The following is a 26,700-nucleotide window of genomic DNA, read 5'->3' as shown; positions in this document are numbered from 1 at the left end:
AGCTTTAGCTGAGAGGGAAAGTCGAGCTCATTAATGCTGCGGTTGAATGAGATAAAAATGATCATTTAATGTTAGTGTAATGATCCAAACAACCGAACGCAAACCTTCTGCTGCTATTTTATGATCTCCGTCAGGGCAAGCCATGCTCCGAGGCGACTTGACGGTCCATGCATTTCTGTGCTGCGTTCGAGTGCTGCCATACAGTGTCAGGGGAGACGCCGTGCAGTGCACACATGCTGAAGTGAGTGTGATGAGTATGTTTTGACCTTTTCGCTTACTGAGGTGTTTATGATTTCCTTTCATCTTATCCTGCCTGCACTCTCACCTTCCTGCTACCTTTGTGATTTCTGAATCTACTCGCAGTCAATATTTGCTTGGGGAGTTTTTTTAATAAGCCACTAATCAAACACACATACACACAAAAACACAGTTACACAAAAAAAAATTACTGCCGTTTCTCTCTCTCTCTCTCTCTCTCACTCACACACACACACACACACACACACACAGAAGTGTTTGCTAAAGGCAGGAACACTGAGTCCTGTCAACACACGCACACACACACATGTACAAGCACATGTTGCTGTCTTTTCAGACCAATGGTTGCTGGGGCAACCGCAGTGCACCACCTTTCTTTTTAATCAAAGCCATCAGAGCTTCTGCATTTATTTCCATCATAACAGCTGGAGTCACTATCTGGTTTTTCTCCAGATGTGCATCATTCAAGTTACTTTTACCTTGTCACAGTGTCTTTGTACTTCAAGTAACAGAAACATGCCAAATAAGAAACATATTTGAGGAGGGATTTGCTCTCCTTTTCTATGTTCAAGTGTTCATAGGTGTGACTTTGAGTGTTGTGTGTGTGTCTGGGGGGGCGCAAATGGGTGGTGAAGTTGGTGAAGGAGAGAGCAGAACAGAGGACGGTTCTCACCATAGGCACCACCTGTACTCCACTCTGGGAGCCTCCTGAGAGCTGCCAATCAATCAACATTTAATAAAAGCCCTGCTGGTTTAGCAACGAGGAAATGTCAATGGTCAGAACAGGCACTTGTCTGTGTGGCACTGTGTCTCATGGCAGGTTTGGCGCTATCAATGCTAATTCTCCCTACATGACATTAAGACAGTGATTTGTGCAGGTGCGCCACAGCAGCAACTAAATCTCGGCAGTACAACATATCCCGAAAAGACATACTGTTTTATTGACTTTTTCTGTAATTGAGGTCAACTTTCAGTTCTTTTAATTTTTTTTTCATTCATTTTCACTCACTAGTGGCTCTGTGACGTTCTAGGCACAATGGTGCTTTGAGCTAAATGCTAACATCAGCAGGCTAACATGCTCACAAGGGCAGTGGTAAGATTTCAGAAGATCACAGCATCCTACTTTTGGCATATTTCACTGTGACAGATGCCTACATATTGTTTACCCTGTTCATCATCTTCGTTTAGCATGTTAGCATTTTGTAATAAGCACCAATCAGCTGAGGCTTGTTTTGTTTTAAGTATTTGACAAATTATAATATTGACGTGATGATGGCGCTAGATGAAAAGTCAGGGGACTGTCTTAACATAGCTATGCTTTTAGATGCTTTGATCCAAATGCTGATAACAGCTGCTAACGATTACAATAATGATGCTAACATACTGATGTTTGCCACATTTGCCATCTTAGTCTAGCATGTTGGCATGCTAACATTTGCTAATTAGTTCTAAAGACAAAGTACAGCTGAGGCTCATTAGTTTGCTGATAAAGGACACATAAAGATTTTAATAATAATAATAATAATAATAATAATAATAATAATAATAATAACGCATAAAGATTTTGACCTGATGGTGGCGTTAGATGAAAAGTCAGGAGATCGTCATAGTTATTATTCATCAAACCAAATTTCAAAGCATCCAATATTTGTCAGCACATTTTGCTCAAAACTACTAATGTGAACCTCATGGTGGCACAAGAGGACCACCAGGATCACCAAAGTCATTAGGGTTCATTGTCTGGGAACTCAGAATGTCTGTACAACATTTTGTGCCAATCCATCTTATAGAAGTTGAGCTATTTAACAGGATAAGTAAAAACTCTGACCTGCTGGTGAAAGTCAGATGAAAAGTCAGGGGATCATTAAAGTCTGAGGGATTCATCCTCTAGCAACCAGGAATGTTCGAACAAAACTTCATAGCAATCAATCCAATTGTTGTTAAGATGTTTCACTTTGGAAAAAGTGGTGGACTGGCCGGCTAATTGACATTACCGTCATGTTAGCATGGCTGAAAAAGATCAACCAGACCACAATGTACTTCATCTTCATGGGAAAGACTTTTAATTCCAATATCTAAAATATCTTAAACAAGAGTATGCCAATCTAAAATCACAGACAGTACATTAAACAGACTTTGCTAGCATGTGCCTGAACAGCCTTTATAAAGCACATTTGTATCAAGTCTACATGCCAGCACTAAACTGATTTGGTCGAAGAGAGGCAGAATGTAAAGCAGTGGGAAGATAGCAGAAAGACAATGTGCACAATGAAACGAGGAAAAGCAAAAATCTCTGCTGACTTACCATCGAGGGCAGAAGGTCCTGCATTCTTATTCTCCTCTGCAAGCATCACTTCCTCTGGAAAGCCAGAACCACAATCAGAAATGAGCGGCAGATTATGGTTCATGTGGAAAGAGCTATACTAGCATCTTTTGTAACCATATTTATATCTCAGTTGTGGTGTAACAAACAGCTGAAAGAAAACATCAGATAGTCATATGTTCCACAAGTGACAGGATTAGTCTTAAAGCTTAAAGTGAAATATCGATCCTTTTTTTCATTAAGGGCCAAATCCGTGGTCTCCCTGAGCAGCGACTGAGACTTAGGCCACCTGCTCTGTCGATCCAGGCCCGGTAGCCGTTGAGCTCTCTCTCGATCTGCTGTTGGCGTCTCAGCTTCATGAAGGCCCTGCGGTTTTCCACCCTCTCCCTCTCCTTGGCAAACTCCCTGCAGAACCAAACCAAACCACAGAATCATTCATTTACTCTTTGAGGGCGCAGGGAGTTATAGTCCCTCTGGAAGACAATCACCGGGGAAAAAGCTGTCTTGAACTAAGCTCTTCTCATTGTTCATTCAACCGCAAGAGGAGACGAGAGGAGCGCGAGACAGCAAGGCAAAGGGGTCTCTTCTCTCTCACTGTGGAGATAATGACAATGGATCCCTCATTAACCTTTGTGTAAAACTAATTAACTTGTATAGACTTTGACACCATGTACTGAAACAGCACGGTTTGGTTTGACAGTAGCTTGTTTCCCAGCCATTCAAAGTGAAAAAATCTAGCTGCACAGTGTCGTCTGTCCTTCGGCTGAGCCTGCCAGATCCTAAATCAACAGGACAAAAGAAAACAGCTGACTGTATGGTTGTAGACTGTCTGCTTTAAAGGATGTGGCCCATACTGTAGGAGTAGCCTTGGAAGAATCTGAAAACCTTAGCACCACAATGAGCTTGGCAGCAGTATCAGTAACAGAAATTTTTTACAACCCCCTAACCTCAGAGAGACCTGACACCAATCTGGCTTAACTGAACCTGCTTGGAGCTAAAACTCCCACCAGTATAGCTTTCATGTCTCTCTACCATGACAAGATAACAGCACGAGGGTCAGAAGTCCTCATCAAGTCCTGCAATCAAACATTTCAAGCATGTCACCAATTAACTGTCATTAAACAGTCAGCAAATAGATTTAAGCTTTTAATACTAATTTCTGACTCCTACAGACCACTGTGAGCCTCAATACACATCCATCAAACTCATAAACACACCATTTTGCAGAGTGTTTGACAGGCTGCTACAGTAATACAACCCTGTTTCTAAAGAAGTTGGGACGCTGAATAAAACGAAAATAAAAACAGGATGCAATCATTTACAGACAACAGTTTCACAAAGTCTTCCTGAGTCCATGTAGTAACATCCTTTATACAGTCACATGTGCTCACAAAGTGGTGAACCTCACTTCATCCTTGCTTGTGATCGACTGAGCCTTTCCTGGATGCTCCTTTCATACCCAATCATTATACTATCACCTCTTACCAATCGACCCGTTTACCTGTGGACATGATGGCATGATTTATACCAACATAAGATGGCAAGGGCCACTAAGCCACTAAGGACATGTAACACCAGTGTGTCAGCAACTGGTGTTACATAGCAAAATTCTGCAGCAGGAAAAATACTGCAAATAGGTGGCCCCTTAACTGGGATAGTTCCAGTCTGTCAGGCCATCAGACACCTAACCTCCACAGAAATTTGTATTATTTCAAAACCGGTTGATAAAGGACAATGAAGTCACCATGTCAAGCATCACAAAAAAAACCCATAAATCTTCATCACAAAAGGCTGAACTTGGACTGAAATGTGAACCTACCCGGAGAGGACTCCCAGCACCAGGTTCAGGACAAAGAAGGAGCCGATGATGATGAGAGGGATGAAGTAGAGCCAGTTCCAGTTTGGGCCCAAGGCATCGTCGGTCTGAAACATCAAAATAAAGTCTAAATTCAGCAAAATCAAGTCGGGCTGGAGCACAAGACAGAAATACACAAGTGTAGGTGTTTGGGTGGCTGCTGAAGGTTCCAGTCGGAGTCCAGGCGGGGCATCGAACAGACATCATGTGTATTGATCGGCTCTGGCCTCACACAAAGAGTGTGGAGGAGAGTGGAGGTATTCTGTATACTGTATGAAGCCAATATAGAAACTAGTGTTGCATCTCTACTTTACTTTACAGCACATGGAGCTGAGAAAGTTGTTTAATGTCTATTTATGTGTGATATAATCATGCATACTGCGATTCTTCAGTACAGTGACTGTGCATGAGTACCTCTCAGGTGTATTCAATGTTGATTACACAGTAAACATCATTACAGTGAGTCTGCTCGGTCAGCAGTCAGCAGCATGTCGTCCCTCTCTGTCCTCCTTCCCTACTGTTCATCAGTAAAGCTCATTCAGCATCACTTTAGACGACATAATACAATCAGTCGGGCAAATCATCTGCCTTCATCCATTTCAATAGAAACTGAAAGAGCAGGCAGCTGACTGCAAACTACACCCTGGCACAGCAGTTCGTGGGCGTGACTATATGCTCATGGCTGTTGCTTTGCTCAGATAATGTGGGGCAAAAGAAAAACACGCACACACAAAAAAATTAGAAGCAGCACTTACAAGAATCATTTGAAAATGACCCACATGACATGTTTTGGATATCATTTGAGACAAATAGTTGTCCTTCTCCATGATGCATGTGTGCAAACTGAGCTTTTCAACCCTAACTTCAAGAACAAGAACAGGGAGCAACTGAGGGCTGTGGATCACAGGAACTCACAACAAAGTGTCTGCCGCTCATCCATCCCTGCCTGTCCTGGCGTTAGCATCGTCACAGGCTCATGTTTCCCATTGATAGTAAGTGACATTAAGCCCTCTCCCAATGTCTCTGTCTCTGTCATTAAAAAAAACACTTGAAGGATAACTTTCGTTTTTTACAACCGTGACAGACAAAAAGGTTTCTTGTTGTCTTGTAACTATTGAATGTCACAACAAAAAAATGTCATGCATATGGTGTATTTGATAAATTCAGTTTCTGTTTTTGGCCCTGAAGGAGAGTTCCTACTGTTTTTCTTATCCTGTTAAACCTTCTCTTGATTAAATTTTGCCAAAACGTCTGTAGAGCACCTTGGACCAAAAATTGACCCTGAAGCACTCAACAATGCCTGGCTGCGAAAGCTTTTGGAAACATTTCCGTCTTATCTGAGACAATACCATACCATACCATACATAGTTTCCTGCTATTTATTTATTTTGACAAAAATTACAATTGCCGTAAAATGCACAAAGGTTTACAAAATTTAATGACTGTCCTTTCTGCTTAAAATGAAATAATATATCCATGCATACTGTGACTGCAATTTTTTTACATTATACAACTCTAATGTTTTTATTCTACACAGGCAACATTTTGTGGTTTCTATCTGAACAGGATCTTCTAATTTGGCTGCACGCAGAGTGAGAATACAACTGGACATGATTTGCTGGCTGGTCATGCAGGCAACACATATATCAAATCAGCAAATGGTGCCACTGCCTGCCACCGCTCGCCTTTCTGTCGACATACTTCCTGTGTGTGTCTGCCTGCCTGCTCCTTTCAGTCTGACATGGATGCTCATGAAGCACAGAGCAGGATCTCAGCCCTGGTTGACAGCTAGTCTACAGCAGAAAATAACACTGTTTCTGGTTTCAACACTCATTATTTGAACACAAGTCTCTATGAGATATAACATGATACAATGGTTTGTTGTTTTCTTTTGCATAACTTTAGAGGATTTCAAAACATTTCCCCTCAAAGTTTGGCAGATGGAGGAAGAAATGTCTCTTAAGGGCTTTTAGTTCACAAGTTCCTTGAGCATAAAAACTTTGGGTTCCTTGATTTGTGTCAATCCGTCCTTCAACAAACACCACTCTGTGATGTGGACCAGGAGGACTTGATGATGTCAGGGATAACAAAACTGCACATCCTAGGTCACAATATATAGAGATGATCCAATATATCTTATCTAATATATCTATCTATCATGAACATGGAAGGATTAAAAAAATAGATATTATTGGATGGACTTCCTTACAGTCAAGAAGAAATAGTCGTGTCATGTTATTCATCTATAAAGCTCTTCCGTTCACGCTTTCAAACTATCTCACATCTCTTCTCTTACTTAAATCTACTCACTATAGCACACAATCCAGTTAATTACTTGACCACAGACATCCCTTATGTACTTACTAATGTTGGCATATCTGGTTTCAGCTACAATGCACCTTTTAAATTGAACAAACTGCAAACTACCCCCAACTAGAGTCCTACGTTGCCCTTGGAGATTTTAAAGCTGTATTGTCTGATGTTCTTTATGATTCTTGTTTTTATTCATTTCTTTTTTATTGTGTTGTCTCTGTTTGATGCCTGATTGTGTTCTTGTGAATGTTCTCAGGTCTCTCTTGGAAAAGAGATCTTCATCTAAATACGACTGCCTGATTAAATAAAGATGAAATGAATAAATAAATACAATATTTTTCTGAGACATGGTTCAAGGAGACAGTCATCTGCTGTTCATAGTCCACAGAAGAGGTTTACAGACAGTTGTTAACACTAGATTACATTTCTAAGAGATTCTGAGGCATGCCATGTTTCTTAACTAGTAAGTCAGAGTGGAATCTAATCTCTATTCAGGTCTTGCAGCAAGGTGCAGCAGGATGGAATAAAAATGACAAGCTGAGAGCCAACCAGGAACCAACACAGCACTCTGCAGCATTAACACTAAAATCACAACCCTGTAACCCCCCTCCACATTTTCTCCATCCATGAGTGAGACGGAGGGGTTGCAGACCTCCACTCAACAACCATCAGTGTGCAGGAACCAAAGCCGCTTCTGTTCATTAGGCTTAATGGAGTCAAAATTGTGACAAAAACTGCTACACCTCAATAATTTGCAGCAATCCAGAAAAATATTAGAAGTGTCACATGTGTGCGTGTGTGTGTGCTGTCTTACATTGTAGAGTACAGTGGTCCATCCCTCCATGGTGATGCACTGGAAGACAGTGAGAACAGCAAACAGGATGTTGTCAAACTGAGTGATGCCGTCATTCGGGCCGATCCAAGTATCGCTGCAGGTGTAGTTGGCTGGACACTGACGCACGCCACACGGGAACTCCAACTCAGAGGAGTCCACTTTCTCATTTTCTGAACAGAAAGGTGAGATAGAGAGAAAGGAGTGAGAAAAGAGAAATATGCTATGTGTCTTATGTCAGACCCAAGGTCGCAAAAGTCAAACGGTTACTACTGTATGCAAACAATGGAATTTGAAAGCTATCATGCATCTAACAACTTAGAGTATAAAGCTTTCATTATCATGTCTACTGGCCTTTTAGCTCCAACATATAAAGTTTAAACCAATCAATACCCAGTGAGCAACAATACCGTATCACAGAGTGCCTGTCTGAGCTGTAACGTGACCATTCAGTGGCAGAAAATACTCACTTCAGTTTGTCTGTGTTATCTAACTGTCCATTCAGCTTCAGCGTGACGGGAACAGCTCGGAGGTTAATGACAGCTGTGAATGTACAATGAGGCATTGTAGCGCCCTGAATTGTTGGTTTTAATTATACCAGACAACACAGCCAGTTTGGTTTGATCAAGTCTCCAGGTGCAGCCTGGCATGTCATTGTGTGTACATGTGTATGCATTTGTGATAGTGACAATGGAGCTACTACCTAAAGAGCTACCTTCATGATAAAACAGCCACACACATGCATTAGATACACACACACGAACAACAGCAACAGAACAAGCTCAGTCCCGACTCTTTGCTTTCGTGCTCTTGTGACGCAGTTTCAAAAATAGTTCTGAATGAGCCTTTTATCTGTTCACATTCATGAATTATTCACAACCATTTCTACAAATTGCTCTCTCTTGTTTCATCCATGCCATCAGTGTGTGGCAGAGGTGTTGAGACAATTTCCTGTTTTGCAATGCAATTCAAATTAGATCTTGGCTTAAGATGAATAAAATATCTGAATAACAGTAATCACAGGATGTTACTATTGGCTACCAGTAAGGACGGAGTATTACGAATCAATGCACGTGCACTGTGTGTGTATATTTGAACTGGAACACTGACTTAGTATGCATAACTGGATAATGGACTCACCAGCTACTTATTAAATCGCACACTTCTATATTTACATATCTATGACTTCTTGTCTGTGTGAAACACTGGATGAAAATATCTGTATGTGTGTGGTTATGTACCATGTGGGGACAGGAAGCTTTTTAAATTGTAATTATATGTCAACCAGTACTGACAACTGCTCTAAAACTATGCTCAGTTTTGGGTCTGTACAGCTAGCCTGATCTATTGTAGTCAAACCAATAGAGCTGTATGAGTTTTAAAGTTAGATGTTCCTTTTGTACACTTCCTGTACAGGTATACATCTGCATATATAAGCATCACTGTGTATATACAGCATGTACTATGCAGCCTGCTATAGAGACACATGGCGTGAGTGTGTCTGTACCTAGTATTCCAGGCTGTGGTTCGCAGGTGTTGTGCAGTTTGCCGCTGTAGAACTCCAGGCCGATGATGGCGAACATGAGGATTGCAAAAAAGAGCAGCAGGCCAATCTGCAGCAGGGGAACCATCGCCTTCATGATGGACTTCAGTACTATCTGCAGACCTGGATGCAGAGCACACAGTGACCAACAGAGTTCAAATGAAAATGCATGTCATGAAATGTTTCAACCTCACTTTTCAATAATTGAAATTTTTCTCAGGTAGAACTGAAATAATCATTCCAGCTAAGTCACTGGTTCCAGCTTCTCACATGTGGCTATTTGCTTCGTCTTATTCTTCCATGATAGCAAATTGAATATCTTTGGATTGTTGACCGTTGGTCAGATAAAACAAGCAATCTGATGACACCAGCTTGAGATTTCAGAAATTGTGAAGGGAGTATCTAACTTTTTCCTGACATTATACAAACCAAATGATTAGCTGATTAATTGCAAAAAAATTATTGGCAGATGAATCAATAATGGAAATCATGATTTATTGCAGCTCTATGTCTGGGGTTAATATAATACACTACTTTATGCTAGTATTTGCCAGGAATCTAACGTAGGACATCACTACAGTTAATCAATTCAACCTTTATTTATACTCTTCTAATGACAGTTGTGAATGTACTAAATTACTGTACAATAAAAACATATTTTCACTCAGCGTATCTAGGGAAGATATTTCTCAAAACTTGGCCAAATACCACCAAAACTATCTTCACAGCTAGATACCACTGGCTATGTGGCCAATAAGTTTCTTTTGGTTTGCTTGACTTGACCCTTTTGCTCTTTTTAGCATAAGTGCCCTGTGTACACAAATATGTAAATGAAAGCGAAATCTACAGTCACTGCTGCAATAAAAACATACTGATGTAACCACAAATGGTACTAACTGGGGATGCCTGAAACCAGTTTGAGGGGTCGGAGCACTCGCACAGCCCTGAGGGTCCTCAGGTCCACTGAGATGTTCATGTGTGCCCCTGCCGCAGCCAGGATCCTGCAGAGGTAGACAAACAAATGTGCATATGCAACCCCACACAAACAGAAGACACAGAGCAGGACTGTCGCTGTCTTGCTGATGCACACAAACGCAACAATTTCCACGCTTTATAAGCTGTGTCAGAAAGGGTACTCACACACATAAACACACTAAGGCCATCACACACAGTGTTGGAGGATGGCTGCAGTGCTTAGATATGGAGTGTGAGGACGCGAGGGTCTCCAGAAAGGCAGAGAAAAGAGAGAAAACAACAGGGATGCTTTTGGGGGCTTTTGGCTGTTTCCCTGTGTGTGGGAGGACGGCTGTGACAACTGCTATTTAGAGGAGAACAAAGGAAGCAGCTCCATCAGGGGAAGGCAGGACACCCTTGAGCTGGAGAGACATGAAGCTCACAGACAAACACATGTGGACACACGCTGCGCAATCTCATCGACCTCTTATCTGCTACACAAAGCCAGAGTCCTTCACGACTTCCATTTTTGCTGTCTCCTCCACTCCCCCTGTCTGCTTAATACACCTCTGTGGCCTTTAGTGCTCAGACTGATGAGAAAAACAAAATCAGTGCCTGGTGCTCTCCCCCCTCACTTCCTCATTAGCCTGCCCTCCTGCCTACCTTTCCTCCCGCTTCTCTTTACCCTCATATCTTGCTCTTCATCCATAAACCTCTCTCCTCTCATGTCCCTCTTCCTTCTCAACCTCCTTCCCAATTATACTCGCACCTCTGACTCCTCTATTTTCCATTTTCCACTGACCTGAACACACATTTACTCCCCATTCACCGGGATGCCTACCGAGTGAAAGACAGAGATGGATGGAGAAGTGAGGTAAAAACAACAGCAGAATAGCAAAAGGGGAGTTGAGGAAATGTTTTTGGATTTTATTTCAAGAGTCTGAGGTCAGAGAATCATAAGATTTTCCCAACTCCAGAACTTAAGCTTACAGTACTTTATGAAAGTGCACACTGCTCTTCTCTTTTGATCATGAGACAAGACAAAGATGAAGGCCACAACATGTAAAAGAAGGTAATTGATAGGTGAATTACGCAAAAGGATTGCAGCTTTGTAAACATGTGATTTATGTGCAGTACAATGCAAAATAATCATCTTTATGTGCAGTAGTTCGCTTTAAGATGATGGCATACTTGATCATTACTGAGAAACAGTAACACAGACCCAATTACATTCAGTAGAGAGAGAAAATTAGTCCCAGCTATAGTGTTAGGAGATACAGCGTGATTTAATTAAAAGAAGAAAGAGAGAGAGACAGAGGAGAGCGAGAAGGAGAGAAACATTAAAATAGCTCACCATCGTCCACACAAATATAGAAACAGAATTATTCTCACGAGTTTCACACCTCTACTTATCCCCCACTGGATTTTCACCCTTTTTCACCCGAGTCCCAACACTATTTCTTCCTGCTTCTTCTTTCCTCCTTCCCTCCTTTTACTCCAATCACTCTCCCGTTCACCTCCTGACACCTCTGTCATTTCATCCCCCACTTCCTCCATCTTTCAATCTTTCTTCAGACCATTAGCCACTCCTGGCTGCTCTTTAGTTGTTATGGAGACAGGGGGATAGAGGGGCTAAAAATGGCTTCCTCATCTAGCCCACTGTTATTCAGTGGATGTCCTGGGCCCCGTTTTCACAACGATGGCCGTCTGTGGAGTGTTTGAGAAGAGAGGGACGCTCTTAACACAACCCAAGTCATTTCCTTTTTGCTGATTTTTCAGTTTTGTTTGTTTGCTTGTTTAAGCTGTGATGCAAAGACAAGATACTGCAGATAAGAAAGAGACATTGCAGCAAAGAAAGACAATGTTTGCTGCTAGTTCCAAGTCTGTGGCTTTCTTGTGTCTGTGTCTTGGGCTGCTGTCTGGAGGTCAGACTCACCGTCACGCTAACAAAACCGTGGAAGCTACTGCTGAAGCTTGCAAATACAGATCAGAAATACATTGTTTTGATTGGATGCACAGATGCTCAGATATTCCCTACATGGGGGTGCCTTCTTGAGAAAAATATCAAGTGTCAATCTGTGTGTCACTTATTTTTGCCTTGAAGAAGACACTGATACATGTATGTATGATGTGCAAATTATGCATGAACTTTCCCGAAGTACAAATACATGTGCACAGCTGTTAAAGCTGTCCATGGTGCTGAAGATGAATTCACATTACAGTAAACTGGATTGTTTAAACCATTAAATTTTATATTTAAAAAAATAAAATAGAAAACTTGAATGAAACAAAAAGACTAATAAACAGCACTACCGTTGCCAGCTTGCTCTGTCCCTTCTCTTCATGTGTACCTGCTCTGGTCTGATTGCAAATCACCAATTTAAGAGGCCAGCCTCTCTACGCTCTCCTCTTACTGTTGGTACTTCACATACACAAAAATAAATACAAGTGTTTACTTGTTACCTCCAGGGGGTTAGTCTTTATTGACCTCTTGGTTAAACAAGCCTCTGGTAGGCTGATATTGTCAGCAACTGGACATTCTCTATCAAAGAAAAATGTTTGCCTACGCAGTCTGGATAAAAATTAGAATATTTTATGAACTTATGTGAAGACACTGCACTTCCCTCCATTAGCAGTGCTTTGCAATCATCGTAATGACAGCTATGCAGCTCACTACTGTCGTCTGGAGATTGGCACACGTGACAGAGATGGGGAAGGTGAAGGTTGGCCACAAAAACTGGCAGATGTAAATCAGCCAAAGGAAGCACAACACATGGCTTATTTGGCGCAAATGTAAAATTTGGCAGACAGTTCACTTCCTCCCTGCAGCTTCCCTTCTCCCTCATCTAGGACTATTCATTTATCTGTTTACTGTTTGTACTCGGTTAGGCCTGTTTTATTATTCAAATAGAATCACTCATGCGATATTAAACACCAGTTTATTCACAAAGAACATCAGTGGTCACGATGTCTACAGACTACAAAATTAAATTAGCAAAAGACTGTTCCCTCTGTCGGTGTTTGGGTTTTTAAAACATCATTAGCTGAAGCTTTCCATCGGTGCACCAGAGGCGCTTGTTAATCTAATCATTTCTAAGAGCGTCTTAATTTAAATACGTATCAGAAACAACCCTGAAATTCAACAGAAATTGGATTTTATAACCCTCTCCCACATCTCTCCTAGTTTCTCTGTTTTTCTGTTTTTCCCAACAACAAGAAAACATTGTGTTACAGTGGGGTCTTATGTGAGTGAGGGGGTCTTGGGGGTTGGATTGGTGGTCTCTTCCTCTTTCCCTCAATTCAAAAATGTATTTTTCTTCATCTTGCGACAGCTGAATGAGCTTTTCTGTCCAGAATGATGGACAGTATGTGCAGACTTTGAGACTAGAAGGCCGTTTTCACATTCATATGATAAAAAGTGGAATGTTTTTCCAATTTGAAGAGGTGGGCCTACGAGCATGATTTGTGGCATCACAAGTACTTTGGAGGCCAGTTCTAGTCCGATATTGAACTTACAGTGAAGTGTGAAGTGAAACTTGAAGCCTTCAGTGTGGATACATTGATAATGAGTTTTTCAGTTAAGTAGGAGACATCTTTGGAAAAATAATTATATATTCATAGATTTGGGGATTTTAAATGAGCTCGAAGGAGTAGATGTCAATGTAAGGAGTTTAGAAAGTTAATTAAAGAAAATACATACCAGATCAGACACACATTATCATTCAAAGTACAGTATTTTCTATTATGTCTGGAGGGGATCTTTAACTGATCCCAGAGACACACATCTGACAGGTGCCCGGTGTGTCTAACAAGTTAATAAAGTCACTTTAAATCACCGGCAGCTGCCACGCAGTAAAACATCTTCGTTCACCCTGCATGTGTCTGCAGGCGTCACGTGAGAAACACACTGTGGTGAACTGAGCTGATGCCCTGGTCAGAGTTGTCAGCCATGATAAGTGAGAAACAATGACATACCCTGCAGAACTGACAGCTCTCTGCTGCGTGACAAATCCGTCTTGACAACCGTCATGCCGTGATACTGATAACGTTGTGACTTATGCTCCATGTCACTGTCAAGCAGCTAACTAATATGACGTGAGTGCACCTGACTATATAATAATAATAATAACATCAATTGCACAGCATGTATCATTTACACTACTGCTTCTCAGCTCATGAGGTTTGTTGTATCACAAGATGTTGTCTCAGTAGAAATGTCCATGTTTTTTTTTTTTATTGTTCTCTAATCTTCACTTTTATCTTGTGAAACAACACATACTTTCAGCCTCTCAGACACTTCTGGTAATGAAAAGGACAGAATCAAATCAAACAACCTTGAAAGAGAAAAACAGCTCTTTCCCTGAACTGCTTAAAGCTGTGAAAATGCTTGAAAATGTTTGTGGTTGGTCAGAGCGGTAGTTCATTTGAGGCGTTCACAAGCTTAAAAAAGTATGAGAACCACTTGTTTGTAAATGACTGAAGTACTGATATACATACGTGCACATGATATGGACTAAAGCGTATAATATGAAGAAGATATCAGACGGGGATTTAGCACATTCACTGAATGAGCTGAATGAAACCCTATAAACCGTTGGCACTGTGTTTTAATTGATCACAACTTGTAAATCACAGGTGTTACTGATTACATGAACACTGTGGTCCACCCACACAGGTGTTTTCACTTCTGAAAACATCAATGTGGGTGTGCGGGTCCAGTGTGTAGGATTTAGCAGGTAGTAGATTGACTGAATACCCCTCGCCTCACCCCTCACTATGGTGGCTGCTAAAAATGTGAAAGGCCCTCTGTATTGCGGTGTAACATGGTGAACTCTGTCGGGGAGGACATGTCTCTCCTGCTCATTCTAAGCTAATGAAAACACAACAATGCTTATTTTCAGATTATTATAGACAAATGGAAACATAACTATGGATATTATATTTCCATTTCTACCAATAGAGCCCCCTAAATCCTACACACTGGCCATTCAAGCATCTCAATTTTAGGGCTCCAGAACTGGCTCATATAGAAAAGAAAGCAGTCATTTTTAATATTATCAATTGCACCTGTGCTTTCCCTGCAATAATGTGTCAATATATCTGCTGTGAAGTTAGTTCTTGGAAAGTTGACTTCTGGGAGGCTTTCCACTCAACAAAGAGCAATATATCATACAGTATATCGTCATTAATGTTTCAGTGTGTACAATCCGGCAGCGTGACTTGCAGTACATTGCATCAGGCTCCAGCAGCAATAAACACTAAGTGGAAACACGCACCATGAAATGGTAAAGCCAGGATGGATACAAACAGAAAAATCGGTCTTGTTCAGTGTGGACAAAGTCTTTATGGCAGTGTGTGAAAAAACATGTAGATACTTCAACGCGCAGGGCATATTTGCCCCCCTTGTATTGATTTTTAGGGGCATTCTGGTATAATAATATGATAGAATAAATTTGTAAAACACACTAGCAAAATGACTGGAAACTGGATTTTGCAGTTTTTCCTGCTCTGTCTTCAGGCATCACCTTTCCATCCTGTTGAGAGCTTTTACGCTGTTGTTTTTATTTCAACCTTTTGTTGCGCAGTGATTTGTTGCCATATTGCTTTACTGTTCGTGCTGTTGCTGACATCTCCTCATGGCTGTATTCACTTATTTTCTGATTATGAATCGCTTCCCTTTCCACACCCAGAATGTGCCGGAGAATCTGCCAGAATAACCAGCAGTGGCTCAGCTGCTGCATTAAAGAGCATTTTAGCCTCGGGGCCACAATCATTTCTGACTGATAATATCAGCAGTAGTACGATACTATGACTGTAGATTTGGAGTTTTTTTTTCCTGAAATAAAACACTGTGTTGATTTATTTCAAATGTTCAGTTTAGAGCATTAAAGTTTGTTTCAGCAGAAGGAGCAAGAAACTGCTCTTGCCACACAGCGAGGAAAGAAAGTTTTGCACCTACACTCCTGCACACTTCAATCTGACCTATAACAGGGAAGGAACAGCCAGGATATTTAGAAAAAAAAAACACAAAACATACATTCCCACCTTATGAAGACGTGTGATTCTGCAGGACGATGAATTAATATAACTGCTCTGGTGGCCCACAGTGCAGTGGGTGGTGTGTGCGCGCAGCAGATTGTCTTGACAGAATAAGGAATTGTGTGGAGCAACTCCTACAGTGCTGCTCTGGATGGTTTAGTTAATATAAGCCTCTCTGCCTCCCACAGTGTGTTCTCTCATTTTTACCTCCCCCCTCATCCTTTTTACTCTCTCTCTTTTTCTCTGAAACACTGAGAACATACTGAAACCCCTACATTCACGCTCAAGACATTCATGTTATGCAAGATCAAATGTTACTGCTCCTTACATCAACAGCCTGAAACACTGACCTGGCTTTACATGAATCAGTTACCAGTTGAGTATCAGCATGCATATTGGTTTATGTGTCAGTTAGCTAAATGTTTGCTCTCTGGCCAGAATGAGTAATTGATTTGGGTAAATGATTTATTAGCCATCTGTTGGAAGAGAGAGGGAGAGGGAGAGAGGGAGAGAGAGATAAAGACAGAGGGTGAAAGACTGAGAAATGTTAATTTAGTACAGTGCAGAGATGAGTGTTGGCATATCAACGCGTTCTAGGTCACAAAAGTTCACATACAGCATACAAAACCAGATAAAATTGAAAATCACAATGTTGCATCATGTCATAACCAAACTGCCTCCAGACAGTATATTTATATCAATAAATCCTATTACAGGCAGGGCAAGAACACTGCTGATTTACACAGTCTTAGAAAAATGTAAAACACACAATAAATATTTAAGCAGAGCATAAAAGAAAGGATTCAAATTCAACTCTGTCTTTGGTTTGGAGAGGAGGACTTCTTATGTCAGCAGGCGGGGATGGAAGAAGTATCTAGATCCTTAATAAAAAATCAGTTATGTTAGAATAATCAATTACAAGTAAAACTCCTTCAAACAAAATATGTTTTAGTATCAAAAGTAAAAGCAGCCATTATGAAGCACTGCTCCTGTGGGTGTTATGTTATTGTTTATTGTATTTATATTATTGGATTATTGTTACTGATCATTGCCGCAACATATATCCTGTTTTTACTGTTCAGTAGTTTAATCTATATCATGATCATTCTGATCATGTCTTTTACTCAGGATACTAGTTCAGAAAACATTCAGATACACATTTTACTGTGATGATGAAGATGATTACTATTGCTGTTTTTGTTATTTTTATTAAACCGTCACATTTAGCTACAGTATATCTATAAATATAGAGCTCTGTTTCGTCTCTTGCGGACAGTGAAAGCCAAGTGCAACACACTGGCTGTTGGCAATGATACGGCTCTGACAGCAGCACTGCTCAAGATGCTGCTTCAGCGCTGACTCTGAGGTGACACAAACAGAGCAGAAAAGCCTGTACATTATTTAATGCCTGTCGCATACTTTATTACTATCTTCACTGATTACAAATTTGTGTGTATAAACACGTGATGCAAACGATGGATGCATTGACATATATTGCTTCAAAAATGACTGAGGGACGATCACTGATCACATTCTATGGTTGATTGACAGGAAGATACTTTGATGATGTAAGTCCCACCGCAGCCAGACTCAAATGGGATTTTATATAGATCGAGGTCTCTATATGTATACATACTGTACCTGTGTAGTTCACCACCAGCCATACAACAACTTCTGCATAATTTAAACTCTGTCAGTTTACCTCAGCATGGAGTGTAAGAATAAGACTGAGGAAGTGAGATTTTTTTTTACTTAATTCTACTTAATTTCCTGCATTGATTATTCAGCACTGTGGACCACGATGCACTGCATACTGGAGATATTTCAAACTACCTACAGTCTCCTGAAATTCTCTCCTTAGTGCACTTAACATCTCTCCCCTGTGGAGACTCATCCATTCAATCTAGCTGCTTGTCAGAGGCACTCACTCCAATAATTCTCAACATCCTTGGCCTGTAACCAAGTACAGAGAGGAGACACAGGTGTTAGCTGCTATCACAGAAGTCCAAAAACAATTCATCTATATTAGGTAAAAAAAACTGTGGCTGTGACAGAGCACACGTTTTCTCTTGCTAGCAACACTGAGGTTTGATTCTGACATTTTCTTTTTCTTATTTTGGATTTATAAACCTCTATTAGTTATTCTCTTATTTTTCATACTTGTCTGCATTTATTTCTGTCATTGTGCTGCTGCAACAACCAAATTTCATTAAATAAATGTTAGATCATCTAGATTGTCATTTTACCCATTAGTAAGTTTGGGCTTGCAGTTACAGCAGCAGCTTTATATAAGAGGTAAAATATGTATAATATATGTAATTATGCAGTATGTTCTGTGTTGAAGTGCTACATTAGAGAGTCAATGTTATCCAATCATGATAAACAGAGGCCTGCTTCACTCATGGTTGAATGAAGGTGTTTTTGATGACAGAAATCTGTTTTGGTCAAATAGATAGATTAAATGAATTATATATATACTGCCTGTTGTATATTCATCTGATAAATGTAATACACTTCATCTCAGCACCATGCAGATTGCAATTTGCACATCTCACTGCATGTGAGGACTTCAGGACTGACTATTATTAGACGTTCAAGGTTCAAGGTTCAAGGTTCAAGGTTATATGCTAAAGGAATAGTTTGACAGTTTGGGAAATACATCATTTGCTTTTTTTGCTGGGAGGAGGGAGACCGGGGACAAACATTTATTTGAGAGGCCAGACTCTATTTGCATACCACTGTTTGATGGGATAACATCTCTAGAAATCACACTGACACACATCGTGCACTATAAGTCGGAATGAATCCAGTGCAGGGTGCGTATGTCAGCCTGTCTCACTGTGAATTGAACAAGGTCTTTACAACTTGGCCTCAGTGTGCAGAGTGCAGCCTGCTCTGCGCTGACACCTGCTGCGCCTCCATCTCTGTCTGTCTCTGAAAAGTATAATTTCATTCTGAACTCCGTCTGACGAGATTCAACAGTAGTTTGGGAACACTGTGTTCTCCGTGTGTTTTGTTAGCTCTTTTACCAGAGTCTGTTCAGGAACAAATGTTGGATGGGTACACTGCTTGTATAAATCAAAAGGGTTGTCTGACTCAAATTCGATTTGCAAAGAGAAAAGTTCATAATTGAGAAATTTTCTAGTGAACATCAGCGCGACCATCTTTCAGTTTTCAAAACTTTGACTTCTAATTCAACTGAATTTAAATTGACGTGAGTTCCAGCTAACATCAGGACTCCTTTCATCTCAGTGTAGCACCTCATCTTCTCTGATCCGATACCAGACTAGACTGCTTAAACACCCTCGACATAGTCTTTGTTTCATGGCCCTCTCAGCCTCTTTAGAAGGATGGAGAGAGATAGAAAGAGAGGGAGGGCATACAGGGACAGAGAGTGAGCTTGTTAGACTGTCAATTTCCTCGACACCGTCATCATTATTCACCGACTTAATTGAGGATCACAGCTAAAAGACCACTTTTACTCTGAGGATGTCACTAGCTGCACACTCTCACACACTCACATATTCATGGTTCATTTGGTTTGATTTGTGAGACAAAGGCTTGTTGAAAAGTGAAAGAAAAGTGTTGCCCTTTTCTGTCACACACGCACATGCACTTGAAAAGCAGGTGTATAAGCACATTCCCCCATCAGACTATAAGAAAATCTATCTTGGTCTGGTCTAATTGCAGAGACATTGACCAGAGAAGCAGCAGGATTGGAGCCAGTGACAGCCTGACCTGGGGCGGGGTCCTCAGTCACCACGGTAACAGCTCAGGGGGACACATCCACCCCTGCTGTGTCTGAACTCATCAATCGATCAGACAACAGATGGGAAATAAGATTGGAGAGGACAGGTCTGTCTGTGTATCTGTATGTGCGTGCTTGTGTGACAGTTGTAACAGGTGAATGACTGCCAAACAGACAGAAGGTGTTGTTGGCTAAAAGGCATGCAGCAGTGGCGCATTTGGTTCATGCATGTGAATGCACAGACGCAGCTACCTGCATGCAAGTCATGTTGTGCTTTTGCTTTTATTGTGTCTGACTGATTCATGTATGTGATGTACTGTGCATGTGTTTTATGTCTGTGATTTTGCTCTGCATGTTTCAGTTAGTGTTCTATTAACATCAATATCCCTTATTTTATTGTTTTGCATGTCTTGTATTCTGAGCCTCTGTGTTGCATGCTTTAAATAGTACCCAACAAAGTCTTACAAGGGTGTCCTCAATTTTATTTTTTTAACTTTAATATTATCTTTTCCTTTTATTATTGTTCTGTATAATTATAAATTATCTCAATAATAATCAGTATTCTTGCATTCTGGTTTTAGGGGGACTTTGTAGCATCTGAAAAATAGCCTCTGCCACACTTACAGCAATGTTTATTAATGTACACCACTCCTGTTAAATAAACTAATAAAATAGAAAATAAAACACATACACACACACACACACACACATGCACGCACACACACACAGACTCACACAGAGACACACACTCACATCAGACAGATTGTGGCTTCAGCTTTCAGTGAGTCATGTACAGTGACAGTATGTTCACACAGTGATAACTTCTCTGAGATAATAATATCATGCAAATGGTGCATCTCATCTTCAGCAACACTGGCAGAATGTAGCTGGAGGAAAGATAAGGAAAGGAAAAGGAATGAAAAGGAAAGGAAATGAAACAAATGAAGGAAAGGAAATAAAAGGAAAGGGGAAAAGGAAATATAAAGAACAGGGACGGCTCTGAGGAGGGGATCAAGAGAAAAATTTAAATGCAAATACATATTGGCTACGAAACCCATGATATTCTTGCATTTGTCTCGCCGGCTGATATTAAGGGCGGCATGATCGATGTGAAGCTCTCATGGTAGCTGTCCCGCCAGGGTAGCAGTGGTAACAGAGTAGAAATAGTCAAATTTTGACACCCAGTGAGGAATAAAGACGGATGGCTGCAGCATCTACCTGTTCACACAGCAAAGAGGACACTGCCTCTCTGTTAATTAACACTGTAGATGAGGAAGGTCGGCGACAACTCCACCGACTCCATCTTGTTCTAACCACATGACAAGGTGTGCACCAAAATGAAATACACATAACTTCAAAAGAATGAAACAGCCACTCTTAATTGATCCCAACAGAATTAAAAGAAGGCATATTGATGTTGAAAAGCAGTAACATGAAGAGGGATCCTTTGAGAACTAAACAGATTCTTGCCATTTCATTGATTGGATTATCTGATTTACTCTTTAAAATCAATTTCTATAATAGAAGCGCAAAGAGAAGACAATGAAGTCTTGAAGCTTTTTCAAACCGTGCACACAACACATATAAGTTGATACATGTTAAGACTCAGTATCGACCTAAAAAGCTGTCTTTACTTTGCTGACGTCATGACAAGCAAATCTTTCAAATTCCAACTACAGAATCGTGATGAATCTGAAAGATCAGAGCCGTGGATCATCTATTCTTCCTTTTACCCCGTAAGCTCAAGACCTTAAAGACCCTCTTCTTCCTCGCATCTCCTCTGTTTTTTATGTGTTCTTCTGTATGTTCTCAGTTATGTCTGTGTTCTTCAAACTATCCTATGAACAACAGAAATGGAGAAAAGGTTGAGTTGCTCTTTTGCTCCAGTCTCCACTCTTTACTCTCATTAACTCCCCCTGAGCTAACTCTGTCTCTCCTCCACTCTCTCTATATCCCCTACGAAGTGTCTGGCACATAGTGGTGACACAATCCCTTGGTGGGCGTCGCCCTCTGCCAACTGTTGCCAGTCTAATGGAGGGCTTGCCAGCGAATGAGACTGCCAAGGCGCCAATTAATACGTACAATTACGCATATAGAGGCATCCTTCTTATCTCCTCCAGCTTTATCTCTCCTCTATTCTTAACTTTGTTTGTCTCCTGTCGTATTTTCCAGGTAATCCCCTCCTGCAGACTTCCCGTCACAACTTTAGCAGCGTGTTTGACGGCCTGAGAAAACCCGCAGCCCCTCTATTCGTATTTCAATCACAACGGTCCTCAGCTACACGATAACAGCCTTTAAGGAAACAGCATGTGCCATCTGGTTTTTCATACCTCCCTCCCACTCACTCTCTTCATGTTATACAGGCCATCTTGACACACCAAGGCAGCTTGCTGAGGTAATCATGGCCTCCAGCGTCGACACTGTTGGCAAATGGTTCCATAATTACACATGTTCACACATAATGTTGAGTGAGTCAGGGGTATGCACTGTGCAAAGGTTCCTCTGCTTTGTAGTCTCAGCTAACAGTCGTGTGTTCTGCCTCCATAGGCAAAATTTTCTACAATACAGTTAAAATAGGGCTCCTATCTGTATGACTCAAAGTGTAACATAAACCTTCAGTCAGACTCAGCTCAGCGCAGTCAACACTTCTCTGACACGATGTCAACAAAACTGAACATTATAAGCCTCACAGATGATGGGATTTGCTGCAGGGCAATTGTACAGAATTGCATCCGATTACACAGGTATAATTAATAAACTGGTGAGTCACTGTTTTGGCAATTTTCTGCATTTTGTTCATTTTCACTACCTGCTGCTTATCAAGTCTGAGTTTTATCACGTATAGGCGCTTTGAGCTGCATTTCTTGTATTTATATGTTATACAAATAGCTTTTATTATTTGTAGTAGTAGAATTAGTATTAGTAATATTATAAACTAGACTTGCAAATGCTGATCAAACGCTAGAAACCAGATTCTCTGACTCATATCTCTTACTTTTTGGGAGGGGGAGGGGGCATTTTTGCCTTCATTGGACAGTTTTGACAGCTAAGAGGCAGACATGGGGTGAAACAGAGGGGGTACGTAACATATTTTTCATACAGGTTTGCACTTTATTTGACTCAAATTGTCATTGTGTTTTGTAATTTTGCTATTGCTACTGTGGCGGTTGGTATTGTCTGTGCTGTTATTTTGAAGGTCCATTTCCTGTGTTCTGTTTTGTGGGCTGTAACTTTACGTTTTGTTTTCCTGAGGCTCCCTTCCCCCCGATGCGTCGAGGAGTGATTGGGCACACCTGAGTTCACTTCCTGAAATTAGGACGCCTATTTAACCTCTGCGGAGACGCTCCTCGACGCCAGAGTATACTTCCACGTACCGTGGTATCAGTTGGTCTCAGTCTCCTGTGGTATAGTACGTTTTGATAGCTTGCTGAACTTTTTTGATTAATTGTTTGTCTCTTCTCTTTTTGTTCCAGTGCCTCCCTTGCCCACACAGCCCAGCACTCTCTGGACCTCTCTGAGTTCGTGTTTTGTTTGGACCTCACGCTGCCAGCGATTGTTTCAGTTATTGCCTGTTGTTGCAAAATAAACTTTTGTTAACCTTCTCCGTTTCCGCTCCTGGGTCTCTCTCTGCACCCGCCGTCACAGAATACTCTGGCCAATCATGGACCCAGCGGATTCGGACCCCTTTCGAGCGGCGCTCGCCCATCAAGGACTACGTCTCGGCCAGCACGAGGACATGCTGCGGGGAGTAATGGAGGCAGTACAAGGTCTCAGCGTCCAAGTCCGTGACCTCACCGCTTACCTCAGCCGCACGGACACCCGTGGCTCTCCTTCCTCCCCAAGTCCCACACCAGCGCCACCCCCACCGGCAACCGCTGCAGCCCAATCTACCTCTCTGTCTGTCTCTCAGCGTGAGCCGTATGTGCCGGCCCCCGAACCCTTTTCAGGTGAAGTTGGTAATGCTGGGGGGTTTATCTTGCGCTGTTCACTAGTATTTGATCAACAACCCCTTAGTTATCCTTCTGATAGAGCTAAGATAGCTTATACAGTTAATTTGTTACGGGGCAGGGCAGCGCAGTGGGCTACAGCGTTATGGGAACAGCACTCCCCCATTCTCTCGTCTTTCGACAGTTTCTCGAGGGAACTTAGTCGTATTTTTGATCATTCACGACAGGGGCAGGAAACTGCTAAACGCCTATTCTCCTTGGCGCAGGGAGCGAGATCAGTGGCAGATTACTCTATTGACTTCCGTATCGCAGCTTCCGAGAGCGGGTGGGGGGAGTTAGAGCTACGAGGTGTTTTCTTACGGAGTCTTTCTAGTGAGTTAAAGGACGAATTAGCTTCCAGAGATGAACCCGATTCCTTAGAGTCATTAATCTCCCTCGCCATACGCATAGATAACCGCTTGAGAGAAAGACAGAGAGAGAAAGCCCAGACTCGCCTCTCTCATGTTCACGAGCCAGCTTCCCTCGCTCCCCCTTCAGCCAGTGGCGGATCCTCCGGCCACTCCGCTGCTCCCTCCACGTCCTCCTCTCACCCTTCGGAGCCCATGCAGTTGGGTCGGACCCGTCTCCACCCCAGCGAGCGGCAGCGACGTTTCAGCCAGCGGCTCTGTATCTACTGTGGCCAGGGAGGTCATTTTCTCGCTAACTGCCCTCAGACGCCAAAAGGGCAGGCTCACCCGTGACGGAGAGCGCACTGGTGAGTCAGACATCCCCTAATCCCAGCTCTCCCTCCCGTATTACCGTGCCCTCCTGTCTGCTTTGGGGTCGTGAGTCGCTTCCCATGAGGGTTCTGATTGACTCAGGGGCAGACGAGAGCTTCATCCACACCGAACTAGCCACCCAGCTTAAGCTCCCCCTTGAATCCCTCCCGGTGCCCAGAAATGTAACCGCCTTAGACGGCCGACGTATAGCTCAGGTCACTCAACGTACGGTCCCGGTCACGCTCATAATCTCTGGGAATCATAGAGAAGACATCCAATTCTTCGTCATTCCTTCCCCTCAGATTCCCCTGGTGTTGGGCCTCCCCTGGTTGCTTAAACATAACCCCCAGATAGACTGGACTACAGCTAGTATCTCCACCTGGAGCCCATTCTGTCATGCCCACTGTCTTCGTTCGGCCAACCCCTTTTCTTCCCGTGTTTCTCCACCACCTCCCACGCCCCCTGTCCTTACCTCCGTGCCTCCCGAGTACCATGACCTAGCCCCTGTGTTCAGTAAAGAGTTAGCCCTGTCCCTGCCTCCTCATCGCCCCTACGATTGCTCCATAGACCTCCTCCCTGGTGCTCCTCTCCCTTCTAGTCGGCTGTATAACCTGTCACGCCCCGAGAGGGAAGCCATGGAGACATACATCCAGGATTCTCTAGCCTCTGGACTCATCCGCCCCTCATCCTCTCCGTTAGGGGCTGGCTTCTTTTTTGTTAAGAAGAAGGACGCCTCCCTTCGCCCCTGCATCGACTTCCGTGGACTTAACGACATCACCGTTAAGAACAGGTACGCTCTCCCTCTCATCGACCCCTCCTTCGAACCACTCTGCTCCGCCACCATCTTCTCCAAGCTTGATCTGCGTAACGCTTATCACCTCGTCCGGATAAAGGAGGGTGATGAGTGGAAGACAGCTTTCAACACACCGTTAGGTCATTTCGAATATTTAGTCATGCCTTTTGGTCTCACCAACGCCCCCGCTGTCTTCCAGGCTCTCATTAACGATGTCCTCAGAGACATGTTAAACCGGTTTGTTTTCGTTTATTTAGATGACATATTGATTTTCTCTCGAGATCTAGAGGAACATAGACAGCATGTAAGACTAGTGCTTCAGAGACTTCTTGAGAATAAATTGTTTGTTAAAGCGGAGAAGTGCGAGTTTCACTCTGACTCAGTGGGTTTCCTCGGCTATATCATCGCCAAGGGTCAGCTAAGACCCGATCCTGCCAAGATCCAAGCTGTCACGGATTGGCCCGTTCCCACCACCCGGAAGGAGTTGCAGAGGTTTCTCGGCTTCGCTAACTTCTACCGCAGATTTATCCGTGACTACAGTAAGGTAGCTCTTCCCCTCACTAGACTTACTTCTGTGAAAATCCCCTTCCAGTGGTCTCCCGATTCCCAACAGGCTTTCGCCCAGCTTAAAGCACTGTTTACCTCTGCCCCGGTGCTCAAACACCCCGATCCCACTCGTCAGTTCGTGGTCGAGGTAGACGCTTCCGACTCCGGTGCTGGTGCCATCCTCTCCCAGAGAGACCCTCAGACTCACAAACTGCATCCCTGTGCTTTCTTTTCCCGCCGCTTATCCCAGGCCGAGCGGAATTACGACGTCGGGAATAGAGAGTTGCTGGCTGTGGTTTGGGCGCTTCAAGAATGGAGGCACTGGCTGGAGGGCGCTACGGTTCCCTTTTTGATCTGGACTGATCATAAAAACCTCGCCTACTTACGCACCGCGAAGAGGCTTAATCCCCGCCAAGCCAGATGGGCTCTGTTTTTGAGCCGGTTCAATTTCACCCTCTCCTATCGCCCCGGCTCCCGTAACACTAAGCCCGACGCCCTGTCCCGTCTCTATGCCCCTCCCCTGGACTCGGAACATCAGGATGTCATCCTCCCGCCGGCTTGCATCGTGGGTATGGCTACATGGGAGATCGAATCCCTCGTGCTCCAGGCGCAGAAGCAACAACCGGACCCTGGTTCCGGTCCCCCCGATCGCAAGTTTGTCCCGGATTCGGTCCGGTCGCAAGTTCTCCAGTGGGCTCACTCCTCTAGACTTACCTGTCACCCTGGTTTCCACCGCACCCTCCAGTTCCTCCGTCAGAGCTTCTGGTGGCCGAGGATGTACCGCGACACCC

The 26,700-nt window shown here is 42.7% G+C and overlaps 1 protein-coding gene across 1 annotated transcript in view; it reads right to left on the bottom strand.

Moving 5' to 3' along the window:
- The window catches only part of LOC121605023 (voltage-dependent R-type calcium channel subunit alpha-1E), a 92,880-nt gene that overhangs the window by 27,477 nt on the left and 38,703 nt on the right, over nt 1-26,700 (bottom strand). Inside the window, exons 5-11 of the mRNA XM_041934744.1 lie at nt 10,022-10,125; nt 9,089-9,247; nt 7,564-7,754; nt 4,401-4,504; nt 2,871-2,986; nt 2,564-2,617; nt 932-973 (exon numbers count right to left, since the gene is read on the bottom strand). Coding sequence (XP_041790678.1) covers nt 932-973; nt 2,564-2,617; nt 2,871-2,986; nt 4,401-4,504; nt 7,564-7,754; nt 9,089-9,247; nt 10,022-10,125 — 770 coding nt within the window. The remainder of the gene's footprint in view (nt 1-931; nt 974-2,563; nt 2,618-2,870; nt 2,987-4,400; nt 4,505-7,563; nt 7,755-9,088; nt 9,248-10,021; nt 10,126-26,700) is intronic.

This window comes from Chelmon rostratus, chromosome 4 (assembly GCF_017976325.1).
Source record: "Chelmon rostratus isolate fCheRos1 chromosome 4, fCheRos1.pri, whole genome shotgun sequence".
NCBI classification, from domain to species: Eukaryota; Metazoa; Chordata; class Actinopteri; order Chaetodontiformes; family Chaetodontidae; genus Chelmon; species Chelmon rostratus.
This window is presented reverse-complemented; position numbering and strand designations above follow the sequence as displayed.